General features: G+C 33.7%; 3 protein-coding genes across 3 annotated transcripts in view; 1 reads left to right on the top strand and 2 right to left on the bottom strand.

Moving 5' to 3' along the window:
- LOC120773527 overlaps nucleotides 1-25,106 on the top strand; it is a 111,841-nt gene that overhangs the window by 12,984 nt on the left and 73,751 nt on the right. The gene's annotated exons all lie outside the window — the stretch shown is intronic.
- On the bottom strand, nucleotides 16,339-18,146 carry LOC120774675 (homeobox protein prospero-like). Its single transcript, XM_040104405.1, has one exon. It carries the CDS (start codon nucleotides 18,136-18,138, stop codon nucleotides 16,339-16,341), a length of 1,800 nt encoding a protein of 599 aa, XP_039960339.1. The 5' UTR covers nucleotides 18,139-18,146.
- Nucleotides 18,187-24,268, bottom strand: LOC120773522 (hormone receptor 4). The gene is made up of 5 exons (XM_040102479.1): nucleotides 21,460-24,268; nucleotides 21,243-21,391; nucleotides 19,512-21,164; nucleotides 19,320-19,441; nucleotides 18,187-18,279 (listed from the first exon to the last, which is right to left on the bottom strand). The coding sequence occupies exons 1-5, from the start codon at nucleotides 24,261-24,263 to the stop codon at nucleotides 18,199-18,201; spliced, it is 4,809 nt and encodes a 1,602-aa protein (XP_039958413.1). The 5' UTR covers nucleotides 24,264-24,268; the 3' UTR covers nucleotides 18,187-18,198.

The raw sequence follows: 25,106 nt of genomic DNA on the forward strand, positions 1-25,106 counted from the left end.
TTTTTTAGGCCGTAAGGAGGGTTTAAAGTGCCTTCGCACCCTACGTGAGTGGTGTACCTACTAAATTTTTTTTTTTTGTTTTTATAAATTAATATCTTAAGAGTGTGCAATGTTTTCAATATTTTTCAATTAAATGCGTTTTTTCTGACCTTTAAGTGAACAAAATAATTTATATCGAAAATAATTAAATCGATAAAAAAAATTATCGATAACATTTTCTGTTATCGATTTTTTTCAATTCGAAATTTCTACTCTTCCCAGCAGTAAATAGAACTCTAATGTTAAAAAAGAAAGCATTACCTGATTTTTTTATTAAATCTTTATTTATTTCACCATTTTTTTCTCACTGTAATAATAATAAATGTCATAATAATATATTAATATTAATACAATTCAATAATAATTATAATCATATCATTCTCTTGCGTAAATACATTTTCATCTTAATTCATATTTCTTAATTGCAATATGTTTTATATATATTTTTTTATAATAACTTTTATTAATTTTTTAATATTGTTTTTTTTTCTTATTTTCTTTATATTTTCTTACAACTAACAAACGTACTCATCGCAGTTGCATTACAAAATTTTTGGTTTTCAATTAATTATATTTATATTTTTTCCTTTTTCTTTTTTGTTTTGCTGCTGTTTTTAAGTGTGTGTGTGTAAACATTTTCTAGCGCTTATTATATTATATTCCTTTAATACTTCTTTTCTGTACTTAGCTGCTGTTTTTTTTTTTTGTTTTTGAATACGTGTCTGGTTTTTCTTTCTTTTTTGTTGTTTGCTTTCGCGCTTTTCCCTTTTCGTGTTTTTTTTTTTAAATATTTTTTGTTCAAGATAAATTTTTAGTAATGACTTACATAAGTATTTAATTATTGTATATATAGTAGTGCCTAGTTAAAACGAGCATACAGAAAGCAAATTGTATAAATATCTTAGAATTTTATTTTTTTTATTGAAATCTAAAATTAATTTAATTCGTTTTTAAGATTCTTAAATATTTTTTTATTGATTATTTTTTGTTTTATTTGTTAAACATTTATTTATTTTTTATTTTTATTTGTTACAATTTTATTTTTTGTTTCCTGTAAAATATTTTAGATTTTATTATTATTATTATTTTAACAATACATTTTATCAATTTTTTATAATTATTTCTATTATTATTGTTTGCTTTTGTTATATTAAATCGCGAAGCTTAAATTTTATATTTTTAATCCAATGATTTTTTAAACAAAAACTCACAACTTTTATTTTATTTTACTCTTTTATACATATGATTTTATTATTTTTATTAAATTATCTTTTCCTCATTTTTTTATTAAATCCTTCCTTTATATTGCATTATTTTTTCATTTTATATTTTATTTTACTTTCATTTGAAACTCAGAACTATTTCTTTAAATATTATATACCTTTATTATTTATATTTCTGTTAATATTTTTTTTTATATTTGATGTTATTTTAATATTTTTTATGCTTTATTATATTTATGCATTTATATTTATTTTACAAGTTATCGAAAATCGCAAAAAATTTTATTATAAGCAGCGCCAAAATATCAATAATTTTTGGATTAATATTGTTATCGATATAAATTGTTTTGTGCAATTAAAGGTCAGAAAACAAGTACTGAAAAAATTATAAAAATTTTAAGCGGCTTATTTATAAATCGAATTAGATTAATAAATTAAAATTTGATTATTATATTATAATTTCATCAATAACGTTTTTATAAGTAGAGAGAAAAACGATTCTTAAACGATTAATATCGATAACATAAAACATCGATAACAGAAAATATCGATAATGTTTGTATCGATATAAATTATTTTGTGCAATTAAAGGTCAGAGAAAATATTTTAATTTTATTGAAATCCATTTAATTGAAAAATACTGAAAAAATTATAAAAATTATAAGCGACTCATTTATAAATCGAATTAGTTTAATAAATTAAAATTTGATTATTATATAATAATTTCATCAATAACGTTTTTATATGTAGAGACGTCGTAAAAAAAGATTCTTAAACGATTTATATCGATAACATAAAACATCGATAACAGAAGATATCGATAATGTTTGTATCGATATAAATTATTTTGTGAAAGTAAAGGTCAGAAAAAAATATTTTAATTTTATTGAAATCCGTTTAATTGAAAAATATTTAAAAACCCATAACACTTTGGAGCGACTCATTTTTAAATCGATTTGGATTAAAATTTAATTATTATATAATAATTTCATCAATAACGTTTTTATATGTAGAGACGTCGAAAAAATCGATTCTCAAACGATTTATATCGATAACATAAAACATCGATAACATAAAATATCGATAATGTTTGTATCGATATACATTATTTTGTGCAATTAAAGGTCACAAAAAATATTTTAATTTTATTGAAATCCATTTAATTGAAAAATACTGAAAAAATTATAAAAATTATAAGCGACTCATTTATAAATCGAATTAGATTAATAAATTACAATTTGATTATTATATAATAATTTCATCAATAACGTTTTTATATGTAGAGACGTCGTAAAAAAAAGATTCTTAAACGATTTATATCGATAACATAACACATCGAAAACAGAAATTATCGATAATGTTTGTATCGATATAAATTATTTTGTGCAATTAAAGGTCACAAAAAATATTTTAATTTTATTGAAATCCATTTAATTGAAAAATACTGAAAAAATTAGAAAAATTATAAGCGACTCATTTATAAATCGAATAAATATTAATACATTATATTAATCTAATTAATATGTTATTATTAAATTATAATTTTATTAGTCACAGTTATTGTATTATTTAATTTAATTTATTTTTTATTTTATTTATATTTGCATTATTTCAGTTAATTATATTTTTTTATTTTAGTTTTTTATATTTTTGTGGAAATTTTTTAATTCTAATTTAAAATCAACTTTTAAAACTAAATATTTACACATTTTCAAATTTTGTTCTCAAAAATTGTGTACCAATTTGTAATAAAATTGTTTGCTTAAATACAATACAGTAGTTGCCAGCAAATTTTTTCCATAAACCTTTAACTTTTTTGCACTAAAATGGTTTGCATTATACATAAATACTTTTTTTGCTAATATATAAAAAATCGCCTTAGTTAACAATAAAATTCTTTTAACAAATGCTTAAATGCGTTAAGGTGTATACTATTTACTTAAATTTTGCAAAGAAATTTATAAGTAAATGTTTTTGAAATTGCTAATTAATTAACTTAATTAATTACATTTTTCAAAATTTTTAAGTTTTATAAATATTTTTTTTAGCTAAAACTCAGCATTTATTTACAAATTTTATTACGCGTATAAACTACGCAAATATATAATTTAGACAGTAAATTTTCATATCATTTATTTATTTTATTATTATATTTATTTTTATTAATTTTCTATTGATATTTTTTATTACTCGTATTATAGTTTTCTCTTGTTTATTTTTTATTTAATTTTTCATTTTTATTTTATTTATTTCTTTTTTATTATATTTGTATTGATTTCTTATTTTTTTATATATTTTATTTATTTATATTATTTTCTTTATTTCTCTTCTTTATTTTTTCTTTTATTCAAACAATTACATTTAAATAATTATAAATATCTTTTGTAAATGCATTATGGTAGTGTTAAGTGTGTTTTAACAATTTAAAATTTGCCGCATTTTTGCTTACTGTAGTGTACTTTCTCTATAAACGCAAGTGCACCCATGCTGCCATATTATTTTGCAGGCTTGTATTCATATACTATCTACATAGCATAATTGTTCCCCTTTCATATCAACCACAAAGGCTTTAGCGCTCATATTGCACTTATCAGCCATATGAGCGATTTTTTTTTATTTCCATGTACCTTGAGTAGCCACATAAAAATGCCTTATTTGCAGCAGTTAAATTAGAAATTAAACATAAAAATTCTTGTTTAATATTTTATATATTTTTTTATTTACTAACTGTAATATTTTTTATTTTTACTATTATATTTTTGTGAGTGTGGTAGTTGCATATGATTATTGTTAGGTGTGTGTCTTTGCCAAATGTGTAGCATTGAGTGAATTTTGAGCGCAACTAGAGTGATAAAGTTTTTAAAAGCTGATAAATAGGAAATACGGCAAACAAATTGAAATTTTCACATATATGAGATTAGGTGTAAATACAGACTTTCGTATTGAAAGTAGCAACAAGGTAATTTTTCAAGTTCTTTATATAATTTTTTTTTTCAAATTTCGCAGTTTCGCAAAAATAAAGGGGTCCCAATAATCCGCATACAAATTTTAAATGAATGTTGTTGACAAAGTGTATATGATTACTGAACGAAAAGGAACATTTTAGATCGAAATATAGTTGAATGGTCTAAATTTATGTCTTTCTGAGTTCCTCAATTCCAGTTTTTATTATCTATTCGGAAAAAAGTAGTATTATTTTATAGCCTCTCCATGCTTAGAAATAAAATTTGAAAAGTACTAAAAGTTGAATCTACTGAGCAAAAATGATTATTGCGAGACCCTTTAACAAAATTTTGATTATTAAGGTCGCGAAAGAGTAGTTTACTTAAAAAAGTGGCTTTAGAACACAATATAGTGAAATTCATATGTGCTCCTCTGAGCGAAAGTGTTCAATGGTATTCAATGACAAGAAATTGAATGTAACCATTCTTCATTTTAATCCCACAAATTTTCGCGGCTTAAATTTCTAAGCATTGAAGTTAAAAATAAATTTTTTGGCTGAATAATTAACTTTTGATTAAACACACATGCAGTGCTTCATTACGACTCAAGTAAGCACATATGCTTTATGTACTCTCACACTCATAACAATTTATGCACAAAGCTAATTGTAATGCCTCTCACTCATTTAAGCAACTAGTGTGCTATCCCTTATAGAGTATGCCTATGCACTCATTGGTCAGCTAGCGTTTCAATAGCGCTTAAAGAGCATTTCTGCGCGTCGATTGGCCTGTTCGTTGTATAAACGTTCTCTGCGCTCACCAGCGTTGTTGAGCAAGTTTTATTGTGCAGCCTTATTGTTGAGTGCATTTTGAGTCACAAACTAAGCTTGAAGCTGTTGAAAAGTGTAAGGAAATTAAAGTTATTAAGTGGGAAATCTTCACTCTGCTACACATGTGGTTTTTGGTTTGCTTGCAATTTCTAAAAATTATTTGCAGTGTTGTTGTGTTATTAACTTTTGGCTAAAACTGTTATACAAAAATCTACAGTGGTTGCGTATTTGCTTCAGTCCTATGCGTAGTGCTTAGAAATTAGCTGAATATTTATATTTGTCTTAGCTTAAATATTTATTTATTGCTATATGTAATATTTATATATGTATATACACATATGTATATATATATTTTTTTAATATCGCGAGCACCAATTCGTTTTATGTCTTAAAACTATAAGTAAACTTATAACCGAGCTTTTTTGAATGCATTTACTATTTGTTTATAATAAACTTGCGCTATGTTAACTAATTTTTTATACATTTATAAATATTTTGTTTAATTTTTGCTTTTAATTTTTTATGAATAAAATCATTATGCTAAAATTTTGCTATCTATTTTGCTTAAATTGCAATTTTATGCTTAAATTTTTGCATATTTTTCTTATTATTTACACAACTTCATTTTTTTTAATTTCACTAATTTTTTGTTTCTTGACATAAATAGCTTTTTTTTTAGTATTTTTCTGTTATTTATGTTTTGTTTTATATTTTTTCTTTACCAATAACAACTTGACGCACGTTTTGGTGGTTCTACAGTAATTTGACTCAAACAATTAAATGCAAGAAGGTGTTTCAATTAAAGTAGCTTTCAAATATTTATTTCTCATTACAATTTACACTTATTCAACAATTTTTTTCAATGTACTTCAGGTGCGTGCGCCGTTAATGGGTTCATGTCTATGCTAATAAGTAAAGTAGAGGAACTTAAATGTTCTCAGTGTGTGAGAAAATGTTGGTGTAGTGCGTAAATTGAGAGCTTTTAGTTTTTATGTAGATTTCCTTTTTATCAAAACCATATTTGAAGGAACAATGCTTATAATTAGCAAAGAAATAAATATACTCGTACTTATTTGTTGCCATAAATATGTTATTTTGTAGGTACTAAACACGTATGCGACACAAAGCGAGTGCACAAATAAATCTTTAAATGCCGTTAGAGACAGTTATAATTAGTTAGTAATTTGAAATTCATGACACAATTGCTTGGTTACCATTTAACGACTATTTTCAGCAAATAAATTTTTATTTTACATATTTATTTACAGATTGAAATATTTTTTAGCATTACTAACTATTATTTTATTCATATTTTTATATTTTGTGCCCAATATCTCTAAATACAGTGCTAAATTCATCTTTTTTTGTTTCAAATTCACATATTTTCTACTATTTTTCTCAGTGTATTCGAATTATTTTGGTGCTTTTGTTTAAAAACTTGTCAAGGCATTTATATATCAGACTCTTGCTTTTACTGTGTTCATTATATACATTATGTTTATTCTTATAATAGTTTTAATATTTTTACATAATCTGTCTCTCATTTTACTGCGTTTCATATTTAGTTTTAGTATCTATTCCATTTTTATTTTTTTTTATTTTACCATTGGAAAATAATATTTTATGAAACAAACGCAATATGAGCGTGCGTGTACGTCTCTATGAATGGTTTCTGTAGCTGTCTCTGCTAAATAAGCCGCTAAAGAGAAAACGTGGTTGTGAGCTTTGCTAATTTTTTTTATATATGCTCAGTTGATGATCGCATACAATTAGAGTTTTAGGAAAATAGAATAACGGTGTATAAGAAAGCGTTCTTGATAGCATGATTTTATGTTATTGTATGTAGTTGCCATCTGATTTAAAATGGAAGCTATTTAAAAATAAGAAACTATTAAAAATTAGTTTAATAATTAAAAAAAGGCTTGAATTTAAGCAAAATTTCCAAATATTGTTGCCACCATTATGACTTTTGTAAGTAGGTTTAAATTTTAAAACTGAAAAATTAGTTTTAATTGACTAGTAGTTGCCATCTGATTTAATTTTAAACTTGTTTAAAAAAATTAAAAATTATTTTAATAAGTAAAAAGGCTTGAATTTAAGCATAATTTCCAAATATGGTTGCCACCATTATGAATTTTGTAAACAGTTGTAAATTTAAATTTGGTGAGCGGGAGAGGATTTACAGATTGTGGGAGAGAAGCAGTTACAGAGATATAGAGAAAGTTAGAGTTGCAGAGAAAGAGAGAGAATGGGATTTACAGAGGTTTAGAAAGCGGGAGAGATAGAGCGCATTAATGTCTTTACTTCTATTCTTTACATCAAATAGACGAAAAATTTTGTTACGAGTCTGTAAATTTTTTATTCGAAAAAGTATAAATTATAAATAGCCAATGACGGAAACAAGAGTAGTATAAGTTCATTTCTATTTCTGTGTCATTTGCTAGCTGTTGGGAGCGTTGCTTTTTTGCGTTCTTGTTTCTATGTTCTTACAACATGTTAAAGAGCAACTTTCGTCTCATTATAACTTTAAAATGAATTCAAAAATTTTGAAAATTAGTCCATTTCCCATGAAATAAAGATTTTAGCCTATATTTGCTTAAAAATATTCTGCAAAAATGTAATATTCAAATAATATTGAGCAAAAAATGAAGAGTGTGTGAGCATGGTTTGTGTTTCCACTAAAGAGAGTTTGTTATGACGTTTGCTGGTTGTGACATGCGATAATTGAGAGCGTAGTATGCATAGAACTGAGTAAGAAATGTATTAATATATTTTCGTTTATGTGCTTGATAAGAGTAGGATTGCTCTGCCGTTGTTATAGAATTTTATAACCCTGCAACATGTTGCAGATCATCTACTTAAGAAAAATGTTGCTAAATGTAATTCTCTCAGCTCTCCCTTTTTCTCACTGCTTGCATTAAATTTAACGAAATTAAAAGGTAATAAAAAGAGGTGGAAACAACAAAAATTGCAATATTGAAAAATAATTCATTTCTGAACTCAATTTCACTCAAATAAAGATTTTTGAGTATATTTCCTCGAAACAAAGAGTAAAATATTGAAAAATAATTCGTTTCTGAACCCAATTTCACTCCAATAAAGATTTTTGAGTATATTTCCTCGAAACAAAGATTATATTGAAAAATAATCTTAAAAAATGATAATACTGTATACAAATTAGTTTCCGTTGGCATTTTTTCACTTCCAAATTTCATAAAATAAAAACACAGTTCAAATAAACTTTGTAAAAAGTACATTTATTATTTTTTCACTTAAATTTTTTCATTTTGTTGTGATTGTTTTTGTTGTAAAATTCGTGGAAATTAAAATACATACACACAATAACCAGCGTGGAGAAGAAACATAATGACAGCAATGAAAATATAATATTTTTACAAAATGCAATAAAATTGAAAATTTACAAATTAAAATTATAAAATACAATACAAACTTAAGGCGTGGCTTAAACTGCTGCACCTTAAAGTAAAAACTAAACAGTAAAAGTAGAACACAAACTCAACAAATTGCTACAAATTAACCGTAATTATTTATAAAAAATCATTTATTTTATAATTATGCATATATTTGCTTTATTTTTCCATTTCCTGATAAAACACATACAACTGCAACGCTAATTATTTAATGTACTTAGCTTTTGTAATGCCAAATGAAGTGTATTTCTCGCACAATTTTTAGTACTAGAGTAAAATAGTTTAACAGTAAATAGTAAGTGTTGTCTGCTTTGGTGCGCTGGGTGTTGCTGAAAATGAGGCGAAAGCGTTGCAAGTGCAGCACGATTTATTTGAGAGAATTATTTGGAGAGTGTGGACTAGCATGAAGTGAAAAGATGTCTTTCAATGAGCGAAAAAATGAAGAGAGCGTGTGAGCATGGTTTGTGTTTCCACTAGAAAGAGTGTGTTATGACGTTGACAGGTTGTGACATTGGCTAATTGAGAGCGTAGTATGTTTGAGCGCTGAGTGTATGACAAGCTATGAGGTGGTCGGTTTACTACAATTGAAATTAGTATGTTAAAGTGGGTTTAAAAACTATATAGACTTATATGAGAGTGATGGATAGTGTTGTTGTAGTGTATGCGAGGCAGCTTATGATAGACAGACTTGTAATGATAGTCAGACTTTATAAGTTTGAGAATTGCAAGGCAATAGAAATGAAAGTTAATGTACATTTAGATGTCATTGAGTTGCCATTCGTTAGAATTTGTGATAATACTACGTTTTAATGACGGAAAATTATGAGGCGCGTGGAGCTTTCAATTTTTTGATGGAAGCTTTCGCGTTTTTTGGTTTAAGAAGCTTTTATTTGCTCTCACTTAGTGTGACAATGAGTACCAAATAATTTTGGAAAATTGTTTAGACCGAGCTTTCACGCATTTTTAAGCTTTCTTCTATAATTTAGTTTTCGTAACTAGTTTTAAGCTTTCATGGTTTGTGGAAAGCCGTATTCATTTCTTGATTATATTTTCTCTTGCCCAATTTTAGCTGAGAGCGGTTTTGAGCTTTAGTGCAGTTTTAAGCTTTGTGTGATTTTAATTAGAGCTTTCATAGAAATTTTTAACTTTTATAGTTTGCTTCTACTTTTAATTGATAAGCGTAAACGACTTTAAAATATCATGGAAACATTTGCAATTTGAGCTTTCATAAAAGTTAAGATTTTATTGCGCATTGTTGGAAAATACAAACATATTTTAGAAATGCAAGTTTTACCTCTGACTCGATTTTATAAAAAAATTATTTGAATTTGAGCTTTCACGTATTTTTAAGCTTGTGTGATTTCTATTTAAGCTTACATAATTTTTTTTTTTAAGTTTGGCTTCATTTGCTTTTAACTCGTAAGAGTAAACGATTGTAAGATAACTTAGAAACATTTCCAATTTGAGCTTTAGTAGCATTTTAAGCTTTCATTGCTTTACATTCGATGTAGCGAAAGAGCTTCAGAAATCTTCAGGCAAACAATATTTCTTTCCATAATTTGATGGAATTGCTTTAAAAATATTATTAAAGCTAAAAATATATTTTTAGCTAAATGAAGTCAGAAAGTCAGACGGTAGACTTTTAAGCTTCGCAAGCTGAAAAAAGTAATTGGTTATTTGGCAATATTTGTTTAATATTGTTGTTTATTTTTGTGGCTACAATTATTAACTAAAATATAGTTGAAAGCGCATAAAATTTGCTTACATCGCTAACTAAAATTAAAGCTTTAAAAGCTCTAAGCGTATAATTTTAACTTGGCAGTGATTGAAAGTAGTTGAATTTTTGAAAAATCTTTAATTGTTTAATATTTCACCAATTTGAATCTACAGAAAGCTCGCATGCTTGAAAATCGGAAATGAAAGCTCCATAACTGGGTATAATTTTAATTTGGCAGCGATGAAAGAAGTTGAATTTTTGAAAAACTTTAAATTCTTTAATATTTTCACCAATTTGTATTTTATGAAAGCTCGCAGGCAAGAAAATCGAAAATGAAAGCTCCATAACTTGTCATAATTTTAATTTTTGCAATTTTTGAACAACATTTAATTGTTTAATATTTTCAACAATTTGTATATAATGAAAGCTTCCAGCTTTGAAAATCGAAATGAAGTGAAACCTCTACAACTTGGCAGTGAGGTAAGACTTTGAAACACTAAAAACCTTATTTAAAAATCAAGAATTTCACTAATTTGAATTTAATAAATGCTCAAAGGTTTAAAAATCTATAGTCAAAGCTCCATAATTACGGAACCGTTCAAGAAAAGTTTAAAAACGTTTGCTTGTAGCTTAAATGCGTTAAAGCTTGGTGGAAGCTTACTAGTTTGAGTGAAAGTTTTCTATCTTTAGTTCAAGCTTTCTAACCTTAGTGAAAGCTTTCTAGCTTTAGTGAAAGCTTTCTAGCTATGGTGAAAGCTTCGCCACAGTAATGAAAACCTAATAATTTTGAAATATCTTTAATGCACTTGAAAGCTGCCTAGGAGCATTTAAAGCTCATTAATAGCAATGACTGTTCTAGAACTAATTTAGACTGCTATTAAAGTTAATAAGCTTGCTAGTTTATGGCAGTTTTTAAGTTGACGCACTAAAACACCCGCTACGACACCGTTGTGTAGACAGACAAACGCAGTTCTTAAGCAAAATTTTGGTAATTAAGAAGGAAAAAACTTTAAAGACTCAATGTAGAACGTATCTAAGTATAAGCACAAGACATATGTAATAAGTATGCGATTTATATGTATGTATGTATGTATGTATCATGACAAAAAAATATTTGATTGCAATAGGTTTTTTGTTTTTTTTTCATATATGTTTGTATTTAGTATGTATTTCATGTAGGTATGCATGTACTATGTATTTCTATGTATGTAAGTAATGACAGACATTTAAACAATTAAAAATTTCAGTAATTTTAATTAAAAGCAAACACTTAAACAACTACAACACTTTACACAGAATACAACGTAGGCGGCATTTCAGCAGTTAAAATTGGTTTTTTTTTGTTGTTTTTGTTTTAAGCTTAAATTCTTCTTCTTATTTTGCTTACTAAATAAAAGGTATATGGTAATTCTTTATGCTCATATGCATGTATATATGTATATGTATATAGTGTAACATAGTATGTATATATATGCTTAAGACAATTACCAGCTAGCTTAAACACATATATATATATAATTAAAGTTAATTATAATTAAAATGCATGTTTGTATGTGTGTGTGTATATAACTTGCTATGTATATATGTGTATAATTTTTGCTTAAATATATAATATATATATATATATTCATATATATAAATATTTGTGTATATATGCGCTTGCATATATGCATGTTTATACCTTAATTAATTAATTTTTTTTCTGTATGTATGTATGTGTGTATTTAGGCATTTACTTAATTTTATATGCGCTTTATATATTTATGTATGTATATTATATACTCTAATTGTTATATATGCATATTGGTGTACATGTGTATGCATGTGTGTGTGTGTGTGCATTTAGAAAATAGGAAAATAACACGCTTAACACACTAATTTGCTATATATATATATATCTACATGTATATAATTACAATTGGCATACACACAACTACATACATACATATGCATAATTGCATTGTAATTCTATGTATATGCCAGCATGCATACACTTCTATATGTACATGCAGCTACTTATATACATATTTATGTATATGTACATACATATTTAACGGCATTGTGTATGCATGCATTTAGGCATGTGGGCGTGGTTTAGCTGGTTCTAGCTTACGGCTCTTCCCTCTCTCTCTCTCTCTTGTTCAAAAATAATAATAAAACAAAAACAATACGCTTAGTGAAAAGAAACGCTCAAGAAGTATTGTACAAATGCTTAGCTTACAACTTTAACGTTTGTTGCCTAGTTATTTATTTTCTTTAAATATTTATGTATGTATGTATATATGCATGTATGTACTATATATATTATGTATATATGGTTGGTAATAATGCTTACTGGCTAACCATTTTCCATTTACTTTTGCTCACCCTAACATACATACAAATAACAAATTACAGCATAGCGCACTTAATTGCATATTTTTACATAATTTTTTTTTTGTTTTATTTTTTAATTATGACAAATTATAATTTTATATGCAGTTACACTTTATTTATAATTTTTCTTGTAAATACAATTTTTAACAAAAATTTTCATTTATTTATTTTTTATAAAAAATGTTTACTTTATTTGTAATTTTCCATTTTAATTTACATAATTTGTATTAAAATTAAATTACATTTCATAGTATTTTTTGCTTAATTTTTTTGCGCTTAAATTTACTAAATTTTTTTCGTTAAACTATTTTAATTTTTCTTAAATTATTTTATATTTTCTTTAGTTATTTAAAATTTTTCTTTAATTATTTTAATTTTTCTTAATTATTTTAAATTTTTCTTAATTATTTTAATTTTTCTTAATTATTTTAAATTTTTCTTAATTATTTTTAGTTATTTTAGTTTTTCTTACATTTTTCTTTAATTATTATAATTTTTTTTAATGATAATTTTTGTTTAAACTTATTTTATTTTTTAAAACTAATAATTTTCTGCACAAAATCCATTTTTTTCACTTTCACATATATAATAATTAACACAAGTACATATTTATGCGTTCTGCTAGTTTTTATTATGTATATTAAGTGCACGTCACTAAAATTTAATTTTTTTCACAATAATTTTAACTCCGTTTATGCAACTGTTTTTTTTTTCTTAATTACTTAATTATACTTTTACTACATTAATTAACACTTTTTACTTAAAAAACTATTTTCTATACTAAATAGACATAATTTACTGTTATACATATTTTACTGCTCCCTTGAAAAAGTGAAAAACTGTTTTCAGAAATTTTTCATAAATTTCAAGCATTGTGTTTTTCATTGTTTACTTTTTTCCACCGTTTCACCAATACTCATGCATTAACATACGCATTTATGTATATATTTAGTATAAAAATTACACACTATTTGCTTATTAACAATTAAAAAGTCCATCTGTCCTTCACCGCAAAGCCTTTGTGGCCGCTAGCCGCGACTTTACGGTTTTTTTGTTGTATGCTTAAATATTAAATATATATTTTAAAAATAATTACATTGAAAAGTCCATAAATTGTTAGTTTTTGCAAAAACAGCATTCATATTTATGCTAACAGTTAGAGTTTTGCGCAATTTTCGGCTGCTTATGTAACATGCACTGCAAGAAATTTTGTAGCAAAATAATTTTTTTTAAATGAGGAAAATATTGAACTTTTTTGTTGAAATGAGGTGACTTAACCAGCAGCAAATACTCAAATTAATTTTCATTTTTTTCTCTTGGTATGTTGTTGTAGGTTTTAAAAAAAGAAATTTGTATTACTCTTTTTTTTAATTTTTTTATGGGTTTGGAGGAGTGGAATTCGTTCGCTAAGAGCAAAAACTAAGTATTAAAAATATTAATAATAAATAAAATAAATATTAAAATAAAAATAATATTAATTTTAATTATAATTTAAAAAATCGGAAAGTTAATATCACTTCACTTCATCACTTTTTCTGACTATTTCGAACTTTTTAAAAATAATAAAAAAACAATATATAAAATAAAACTAAATTAAAAAGTTTAAAATTACATTAACAAATGTAAAAAAAATTTCGAAAAAGTAATAACTATGGTGATAAGAATTAAAAAATAAATAATAATAAAATATGAGTGACAATAATTTATTAAAAAATATATTTTTTAACCTAAAGTTATAATTTTGACAAACGAAAAATTAAATGAAGAAATTTTATGTTTAAAATTACATAAATGAATTTGAAAAAGTCTTGAAGGGTAATAACGCAGGTGATGTGGTTTAAATAATAAATTTTGAATTACAAAAATTAATTAAAAGCAAAAAAAAAATTATGTTTTTCAGTTAAAAAAAAAACAAAATAAATAAAATTGTTTACATATTAAATTTACATTATATACAAAATTAAAAAATTAAATACGTACAAAAATAAATAGTTAAAAAAAATAATTAAAAATTAAAAAAAAAAAATTAAAAAATTAAAAAATAATATTAAAAATTAAAAAAATAATTAAAATTAAAAAAAAAACATAAAAAATAATAAAAATTAATTAAATTTAAAAAAATCCAAAAAAAATAATTAAAGACAGAAGAAATAGAATTAAAAAATATATATATTTAAAAAAATAACTAATTAAACAATTATTAAAGAAACAATAATAATAACAAAAATAAATAAAAATTTGTACATATTATATTTATGTACTTACAAAACAAATAAAAAATAACAAATATCTACATAACAAAACAGCAGAGAAAAGTGCAAAGTTTAATGAACTCACGCGGAAGCTTGCAAAAAATTGTAATGGAACTCTTAATTACCTCTCATTACGAAAACCTTGATAAATCAAAATTTTAAAAGCTCTTAATAAACAACTTTCATTTGAAAAGCTTTCATCACATTTAAAGTTTTAATTAACATTCACTTGTTAAGTAATAAAAAACTCTTACAAATTAAAAGCTTTCATTGTGGAGATTTCACTCAAGTATTTTTAATAAGTAGCTCTAACTCGCGAAAGCTTTCATTAAATGCAAATTTGATAAACTAACACTTTAAAAGCTCTTAATAAACACTAATGGAATTTTGAAGCTAATTTCATTCGAAAAGCTTTCAGTATATTTTCCAGGAAAATGTGTAAATTTAAATATCTAAAGCTCGCCCCAAAGCTTTCAATTAATTATAATGCATTTCTCAATTAATTCTCAGTTTAAAAACTTTCATAAACGGACATTTTGATACCTTTCAGTGAAATTTAATAGGGTTCTAAAATAACTTTCACTAAAAAAGCTTTCGTGGCATTCAAAATTTTAATTAACATCCACTAAAAAGCAAAAAAAAAATTAAAAGCTTTCATTGTAGAGCTTTCATTTAAAAAATAAGAGCTTTCATTGAAGAGCATTAATTAAAATTCACTTGAAAAGTAAACAAAAAGTTGTAGAGCTTTCACTCTAGTATTTTTAACAGCTTCAATTCAGGAAAGCTTTCATTAAATATAAAAATATGAAACTTTGATAAACTAACACTTTAAAAGCACTCGATAAACACTAATAAGATTTTAAAGCAATGCTTTGCGTAAATTTTCCAGAATAAAAGTAAATTTAATTATCTAAAGCTCCGTTAAAAATTAAAAGCTTTCATTGTAGAGTTTTCACTCAAGTATTTTTAAAAAGCTTTTGGCAAATGAAATTATGAAGCCTTCATAAATTGTAGAGCTTTCACTCTAGTATTTTTAACAGCTTTAATTCAGGAAAGCTTTCTTTGAATTCTTTTTGGCGTTTGCTTTTTAATTTTTCAAAAATATATTGCCAACTTTTTTATGAAGCTTTCATACATTTTTTTTGTAACTTATAGCGCCCGCAAAGCTTTTTTAGGGCTAATAATCATTTTAAAAAACTTTAACTTAGTCGTGAGAGTTACGTAGCTCCAGTAATGGTGAAATTTCGCTCCAAACCCAAGTGAAATCCGGTTAAAAGCGCCAAATAATAGGGATTAGTTTAGTCTAAGCTTTTTTTTTTCAAAAATTGCATGCATTGACAAGGACTTTAGGATTCGTGATACTTACACGCTACAACAAATATGTTTACCTATAATTGTAGTGAACAAAATGAACGGTTAATGCGGTGTTACGAGTGGAAATTTTACTTCGTATGTGCTGAGCTTTCTGCAAAAGCTTTTTCGGCATATTTTTCAATTTTGTTTTGCTAATAATTAAAAATTAATTAATTCAGTCATCAGGTAACAATGTTTTAAAAACAACAACAGTAACAGCTGTGGAGGGCGGGGCAGCGGTGGCTGTGGCAGTGGCAGTAGATGTGGGCGGTGCGGCACTAATCGTGTTCGCATTCGTTGTGGTGGCAGTAACTAATGTGGTTTGGCGTTGTGGTGAGGCGCGACGCGCCACATTGGACTGCTGCGTTGGCAGTGAGAGCAATGTTGTCGCTGCGCTGCCGCTAGCAGCGCTCGCCATTGCTTGTTGTTGTTGTAGAGCAGTGCTAAGTTTGCGCGTGATTACATGACTGCTGGCGGCTAGAGCGTGCAACGGTGTCTGCGCGCCGCTTGTTGCTGCTGTTGCCGCAGCGGCGGCGGAGTGCATTTCATCGGTTTGCGTTTGCGTCGTCACCGTCGCCGTGCGCACTGTTGGTATTTTTATGGTTTGTGTGGCAATTGCTTGACAACCGCTGGCAGCGTTTTTTGAATTGCTGTTGTTGCAGGCAATTTCTGTGGCGCATGCGCCGCGTCGCAAGTTGTTAACAAAAGTGGCAGTGGAGCGCGTGGTCGTGGCGGTTGTTGTTGCTGTCGCGCTCGAAACGCAGCGCAATACGCCTGCGCTTGTATTATTTAATACGAACTTTGTGTTGGTCTCAACAGCAGCATTTGCAGCTGAGTTGGCAGTGTGGCTGTTGTTGCTGGCTTCAACTGGCAGTATAGTAATTGTATTTTGTTGCTGTTGTTGTTGTTGCAATAACGTTGCCGCTGTTGTCAGCATGTTGCATGTTGCTGTTAACTTTTGTTGCAGAAAACTCTTCTTCTTCTTCAATGGCAGTGTTTGTTGTAACAATAAATGCTGTTGCTGTTGCTGCTGCTGCTGCTGCTGTTCGCGCAGGCGGCGTTCTTCCTCCTCCTGCTGTTGACGCGCTGCCGCAATTTCACCGAGGCTCGCTAGTGTAACTGCGGTCTTTAAGACGTGCGGTGGTGGTGGCGCCGCTGCTTGTAAACCGGACGCGCGCATATATTTTGGCCCAACTGTCGTCGGCGTTGGCGGTGTTTGCGACTGTGGCGGCCGCTCACCCATAAGCGCCGTCTGCAGTATGGACTTATAAGGCATTGCGGGCTTAGGCTGTTCGCGTTGTTCTTGCTGTTGTACGTTTTGTGGTTGTTGTTGTTGCTGTGTTTGCAGTCTTTTACTCTCTGTCAGACTATTTTCCGCCGCTGGCGTTTGTTTTGCAGTCAGCGCGCGCGTGCCCACCTTACCGCCATGCGTCTGTGGTGATTGAGCTTTGCGATTTACCTGTTCCGCGGCTGCCGTCAGCGTCGCTAGTGTTGCTGCCGCGCCTGCCAGCAATGAGGTCTTTAGTATCGACGTGGTTGGCTCCATTAAACGCGCCATTATTGGCGATTTCATTTGCGATGATGTGTTCTCCTCGCCGCTTTGCTGCTGTTGCTGCTGCTTTTGTTGTTGCCTTTGCTCCAAATTGCGTAACTCTTCCTCGTCCGTATCGGCGTCGTCCTCATCCATTGAATAGCTAAGTTGCTGTTGCACGTTCTCCACTTTGATTGTAGGTAACTCCAGCATCGGTAGACAAAATCTTACCGGTTGCGGCTGTTGCTGTTCTGCCGCTGACTTTTGGCTTTGCTCGCGTTGTTGCTTTTGTAAATCCTCTTGCTGTCTTTGCAGACGTTCAGCCATTTCGGTGGCAGCGCGTCTACGCGCCTTCATTAAATTGCTTGCTTGTTGTTGCTGTTCTACTTTTGGCTCCTCTGGCTCATCCTCATTCTCCTGTTGTTGTTGTTGCATAATCATCATCAATCGCTTAGGCTTCGGCGGATCATCATCGATCGGCAGTAATCCACGTTCAAGCCTTTGCTACCTCACGCTGGCCGAATTCAAGACGAAGGGAACGTAGAACATTTTACTTTCTAGCAGTAGACTGGCGGCAGCTTGGATCTAGTTAGGTTTGGGGAGAAAAAATAGACGATTTACATTAGTATATGACTTTCATCAAAAGCCCCTGAGCTCTATAGGGAAATATATATAAATTATTAACCCTTGACTCAACGCTTTAGGTTGAAAGAAATCAGGATTCGGATCCTGAAATAGAAGTTCTGGAATCCCACCAGACGATATAAAACGACAAATGAGAGCCTTGATGTCAGGTTGTCTCTCATACCGTATTAGCCCACATTCCTTTCCTATAGTTCCGGTAGTCTCTAACCCAGTTGTTGACGCAAGTGCTTGATATAAGCACTTCCAGCCCGAAATACCTGACCATATAAAGTAGACTCCACTTTCAAATCCCGTCAGGTTTAAAGATAGATCTTTGTGGGTAAAAGCTATAATTTCTGGTAATTAGGAGTATTCTAGGATTTAGAACGGTGGGTTTGGGTTTAGTCCTTAGCTAACGCTCGCTGATTATACATTCAGCACATATTCCAATATTTGCTAGACATGTCCTCAAAATACCATATTAGAAAAGTTGGGAAGTCTTAGTAACCCCAAAACTAATCAAGCTTTTCGATTATGCATTCAAAATTACTGTCCTCAAGGGAACAGATTACCGACTAGCTCGTAAGGATGATGAGGTATTAGCGTATATTCCAGACTAACACTCAACATATAAGATTAGAGAAGCTTTTCTGCGGCACCAGCCTATTATATGTGACTGCAGAGGGATTAGCAGACGTCTGCGGACGAAATTAGCATAAATGAGGTTCTAAAACCAAGGGCAAAACCTCCGGGTTATAGTGTTATCAAAGGGATTAACTGAAACATCCCGCTAATCTCTACCAAAGTTCCGTAGTCGAAGGCAAAACTACCGGGTCATTGAGTTAGAAAGCGTTTTGCATTGTCAGCCTGTTAGATGTGACCGTAGATGAAGTAACCGACACTTCTCACAAAATGCGTCATATCTGATTTTCGAGACCCAGAGTTTGTAATTATAAAAGTAGAAGCTCACGGGTTTCAAACTTATTTCATCCTCAACGTACCTCCGGTATATGCGACAGCAGTTCAGTGAGTCGATCTTGTGGATTCTGCGGTGACGAGTGCTGCAAATACGTGCGTAACACCTGCACGTAACGCTCTTGTATGGTCTCTAGTTCCACTTCTGCTAAAGGGAAAAGATGAGCTACATTGTTATTGTAGTACAACAGCTGCAATTTCTCACTACCAATACTCACCTTTATTCAACAGAATGTACACCTTCAAACAAACATATTCCTCCATTTTGAGTTTAATGCGTCGAAACATGATCGTGATCTGTGTCATCTTATCCACCATATGACCGACATCCAGCTTCAGCTGTTCCATGGCAATGGGCTGGCCCATCAGTGTGGTGAGGCACGTTTGCAGCGTCAGCAGATGGCCATTCACCTCGTCCACGAATTCGGGATCCTCCTTCTGCAGCGGTGGCGTTGCTGCTGCCTGCATTTGTTGATTATGCAGCTGGTGTGGCAAATTCAGACTCGTGGCATGCGGTGAGCCGCTCATGTGATGGTGATTGTGATGATGATTGGCTGAGGCGGGCGAATGTGGTGGCGCGCCTGCGCTAGAACGACCGCCGCTCGAGCTGGTGGTGGAGGAGGCTTGCGCTGTTGTTGTGTCACCGCCACCGGGCGTCGTGGTGCTAGGTGTCCTGCGCCTGCCGTGCAAGGCCTGGTACGCCGCTGTAGTCAATATGAGTATCTCATGCCACTTGTCCGTCAGCAGCTTGGTGTGTATGTCAACGGGTATCTCCAAGTAAAAAGGCAGTTTCTTTGTCCACGATACCAGCTTATGTACGATGGAGTCACCGATATTGCATAGCTTCTCGCTAATCTCCGACTTGTCCTCGAGAAACTCGGAGAAGTGTGGCAATGTGGCTATGTCCTCCATAGCATCACAGTCGATTAGCGTTTGGATCATGGAGTGCGCATGCTCATACGAGAGCTGGCGATCCTTCGACGAGCTCACGGCGGTATCGAGGCGATTTCTTAAATGCACGATTTCGCTGGGATTCGTTAGGGCAGTCTTAAGTATTGTACCGTTAACCAAATGCGAGGGCAATTTGATGGCATTCTCCTGCAGCTGTGACGCATGCTGTTGATGTTGCTGCTGTTGTTGCTGTTGCTGCTGATGCAGCTGTTGTGCATGCGGCGGTGCATGTGACGCGTTCGCTTGTAGATGATGCGCATGCGCGAGCGCATGATGTGGCGAAGGCAGCGCATGGTGTAATGGCTGCTGTGAGCTGCTGCTGCTGCCGCCCGAAGAAGCCGACGACGAGGATGAGGATGAAGAGGAGGTGTGTGGTGGCAGTGAGGGCGGCCCATGCGACAGTGGACTATGCAATGCGCTGGCCGAAGAGTGTGGCGGTAGCGCGCCATGTGGCGAGCCGTGTAGCGTGTGGTGCGGCGAATGCAACTGCTGATGATGTGGAGAATGCAGTTGCGCGGCTTGCTGTTGCTGGTGTTGTTGCTGCTGCTGCTGCTGCTGTTGCTGTAGCAGCTCCTGCTTGATGGATGGACCCAAAAACATTGGCTTCATTTCACTTTGCCCTAGCGTGGCGCTTAGCAGCTTCGAATGTTGATGCTGCGCGGCGGCAGCGACTGCGGCAGCGGCCGCCAATTGCTGTTGATGCTGATGCAGATGCTGTTGCTGTTGCGGTGAAAGCAGATGCTGTTGATGGTGTGGTGAGAGCGGCGATTGATGATGTGGTGAATGCATGTGTTGTTGCTGTGATTGCTGCTGTTGTTGTTGCTGCTGCTTGGACTTTTTGTGTTTCTTATACTTGACCTTGTAGAGGTTGTAGACGGCGCCGCTGTTGCGGCCGCCCGGCATGCGATCCTCGCGCACGGCTGTTGTGTGGGGAAAAAAACCAAAACAATTTTAGACTCTTATAATTAAAAGTAAGTATATATGGGGGGCGTACGTACCTTGCAAGACCATGCCCTGCTCGATGCACTTCTTAAATCGACAATACTGACACCGGTTGCGCTGCGCTTTGGTTATTTCGCACGTGCCATCGGCCACGCAGGTGTAGACGCGTCGGTTCTGCACGGTGCGCTTGAAGAAGCCCTTGCAACTGTAGGGATAAAAGATAACGGTAAATTATTAAAAAACTGCATTTGAAACGCTGTGCTTTTTACACACCCTTCACACGTGATGATGCCGTAATGCAAGCCGGTCGCCTTGTCTTCGCAGATCATGCAGACCAGCGGCTGATCATCCTCGTCCGTGGGCTCGTGCGGCGCATCCAGACCGCGATTCATGCCCGTCGCATTGGTGCTGCCCCACTGCTGTTGCGCGCTCAAATTGAGCGCATGTATCTGTCCGGGCGGCAACTGCGAGTAATCGCCCGCCCACAGCCGCTCCATATTGAGCGCATGCGGTGTGCGAAACTGATGTGGCCGCGGACGCACATCCTGTATGCGCGTCTGACCCAGTGAAAGCAATAGCTGCGCGGCCTCCTCGTTGTTTTGCGGCGACGGTCCGGGCGTATGCGTGGGCGTAATGGAGCCCGCCGATGGTGATGACGCCGACTGCAGTGATGACTGTGATGAGTGATGTGACTGTTGTGAGAGCGATGACATAGAAGAGGGCGGTTGCTGTTGTTGCTGGCCGTGTGGATGTTGTGGCGTGGAGGGCGGCGTCTGATGCAGACCACCGCCACTACCGCTGTTGCTGTTGCCGCCATGTGTGGGCGATGGACCGGCTGTTGGTGGCGCCGGCTCGTATCCCCACACCATTGTGCGCACGCCACAGCTTTCGCCCATGATGACCGTAGGCGTACCGCGTGGCGGCGTTTGTGAAGGCGTTTGCGGCGACAGTTGTGAAGACGAAGAGGATGAAGAATGATGCGGTGAGGGCGACTGCGCTGGACCACCCGGTCGCAAACCGCCGAGCGGACCACCAATAACCTCCGGTTTAACGCCGTTTATGCGCGCGTTCGAAACCCAGACCATGCGTTGTGCCGCGGCTGCGGCAGCGGCAGCAGCGCCAGGTTGCATAAGCTGCGCGGCAGCCACTTGCTGATGCACTTCGTTCTTTACACGAAAAAGTATGGCTGCATCGCGGTTGGGATGACGCAATTGCAGCGAGCCTGGGTGTATCAGCTGCGCTATATTACCCAAAGCTTGTGGCGGTAACTGCGGTGGAGGCTGCTGCTGTTGCTGTTGTGGCGATGATGGGTGATGGTGATGTGGCGAGTGTAAGTGGCGTTGCGCGCCGCCGCTGCTGCCCAATAAACTACCCGCGGCGGCGGCCAATAGCTGCGCTGGCTCCTTTTTAATGCGTAAATGCTGCTGCTGTTGCTGCTGCTGTTGTTGCTGATGGTGATGATGCTGCTGTAGCAAATGTTGATGTGGCGATGAAGCGCTGGACTGATGCCGCGCGCTTGGCGTTGAGTTTATGGCATTCGGCGACATTTGCGTTGGTCGCTGTGACATAGCGGCCGCCTGCTGCAGCAGCTGCAATTGCTGCTGTTGTGTCAAATGCTGCATGGATTGGTTTAGTAAATGTTGCTGCGGCAGTCCTAGACCAGTTGGCGGACTGCTCTTGCGCAGCTGCGGTTGTGTGAGCTGTTGATGTAGGTGATGCGTCTGCACTATGGGCGGCGGCGGGTGATGCAGGTGCGGATGATGCGCCGCCGCGGCCGCCACCGCTGCTGCTGCTACTGCTGCCGGTGTTGGCAATGGCGTCGGCGATGGCGTGCTTGCGTGCAGTGCTGCGGCGCTGGAGCTGGTTGTGGTAGTCATCGCGCCAGAAGTAGATGTCACTGAGCTGGTCGCTGTCGACACAGACGTGGAGTAAGCCGGGTGATGCGCCAGATGTTGTAGCGATGTTGGCGGCATTTGCTGCGCATGCTGTTGCTGCTGCGGTGACAATTCAGACTTTATGCGTGATGGCGTCACCAGCACGCTGACATGCTGCTGCGACTGCGTGAGACCTTTGGATTGTGTGGGAGATGGCGCGTGCTGTTGATACTGCATTTGCTGTTGTTGCTGCTGTTGCTGATGCTGGTGGTAGGATAGCATTTTCGTAGGCGAGGCGGCAATGCGCTCTTCCTTCACCGAGCGTATGACACTTAAATTACTAACACCACACTCGGCACTTGCAGCGTTTTGCATACAGTCCCCACTCGCACCGCCATGTATACCATTTGTAGACATCTGCGTGCCACCCGTTGTTGTTGTGGTGGTTGTTGACGGACGCTCATCCATTGAGTCCGGTGAGGCGCGACTGCTGCCACCACCATTACTGGTGCCACAACTACTACTCGCATTGCCATTATTATGCGGTGGTGTTGGTGTGGCGCGTGTCGGCGTCGCATTGCTGGGCGTGCGACGCCCTGCCGGCAGGCTCAGATCAGTCGGCGGCGCAGGTGACATGCGCACTGTTGTTGTTGGAGGCGGTGACATCACGGACGAGGCGGCCGCTGCGCTCACAGGGCCGCTGGACGAGTTAATTTCAGTCTGTTGTTGTTGCTGCTGCTGCTGCTGCTGTTGTTGGTGTTTTTGCTCAGCTTTTATGGCTGCCGCTTTGCCAGCGGACACAACCACCGTAGTGGTGGCGCTTGGTGGTGTTGCCACGCACACATTGTGACCGGAGTTGCTGCTGGCGGCAGTTGGCACAGTGCTGCTCGAGCAGATAGTGGCAGCTGCGGCAGAGACGGGCGCAATGGTGGATGTTGCCGTCAAGGTGACGACGGCGGTGGGCAACAGCAGGGAGGAGAGCGCACCGCCGCCGCCACCTCCATGGCCGCCAGCACCCGCACCGCCGGTGTCGCACATTTTCGGCGACATCGGTGCGAGGAGATCGGGCGAGGAGGTGGAGGTGTCGGCTACTGATTCGCCATCACTGCTGCATCTTGAATCGATTTTTCGTCGTTTCAGTTTTAGATCCTGAAAAAGGCTCATTTTATCGAGCTCGCTGTACGGGCCACGGCTCAGTGTCATAATTCCTGGAAGAAGCAAGTGAGAGAGACGAAAATTTATGAATTAGTTGACATGTTTAGTAATTAAGTTTAATTTGTACTTAAGTAATTTTAAAGATGGTTTTTTTTTTATAAATTATTTTTTTGCAAAATGTTGCTGAAACATGCTGTTGATACAAGTTGCTGCAATATGTTGCTATGAGTAATAAAAAATTTCGTTCATTAAAAAAAATAGCCAATTTAAGAGAATTTGTTAAGCAAGAAATTAATATAGAATTATAGGAAATGTTGCTGAAACATATTTTTAATTAAAGTTACAGCATAAAATGGTTTTCACGCAACATGTTGCTAACTATATAAATTGAAAATAATAATTTTTACAAAATATCGTGAGTGGTTCAGTATTTATCAATAAATACGTGAACAAATATTGAACATGTTGCTGAAACATGTTGCTGAGTGTAATAAAAAAAAATTTAGTTAATTAAAAAATTGCACGTTTAAGAGAATAGATTAAACGATAATGTAATATAAAGCTATATGAACATGTTGCTGAAACATGTTGCTGAGTGTAATAAAAAAGATTTAGTTAATTAATTGCACGTTTAAGAGAATAGATTAAACGATAATGTAATATAAAGCTATATGAACTGTTGCTAAAGCATGTTGCTATACATATATCATTCTTCAAAAGGAAAAATTAAAAATGTAAAGATTATTCATCAAATATAGGGACAGTTGAATAACTTTTTTTAAGGAAAAATTAGACATGTTGCTGAAGTATATTGCTGAGAAATGTTGCTAAGGGTAAAAAATACTAACTATAAAATATTTTAAAGTTGTAGAGAATTTGTTAAATAATAAT

Source organism: Bactrocera tryoni, chromosome 4 (genome assembly GCF_016617805.1).
Source record: "Bactrocera tryoni isolate S06 chromosome 4, CSIRO_BtryS06_freeze2, whole genome shotgun sequence".
NCBI lineage: Eukaryota > Metazoa > Arthropoda > Insecta > Diptera > Tephritidae > Bactrocera > Bactrocera tryoni.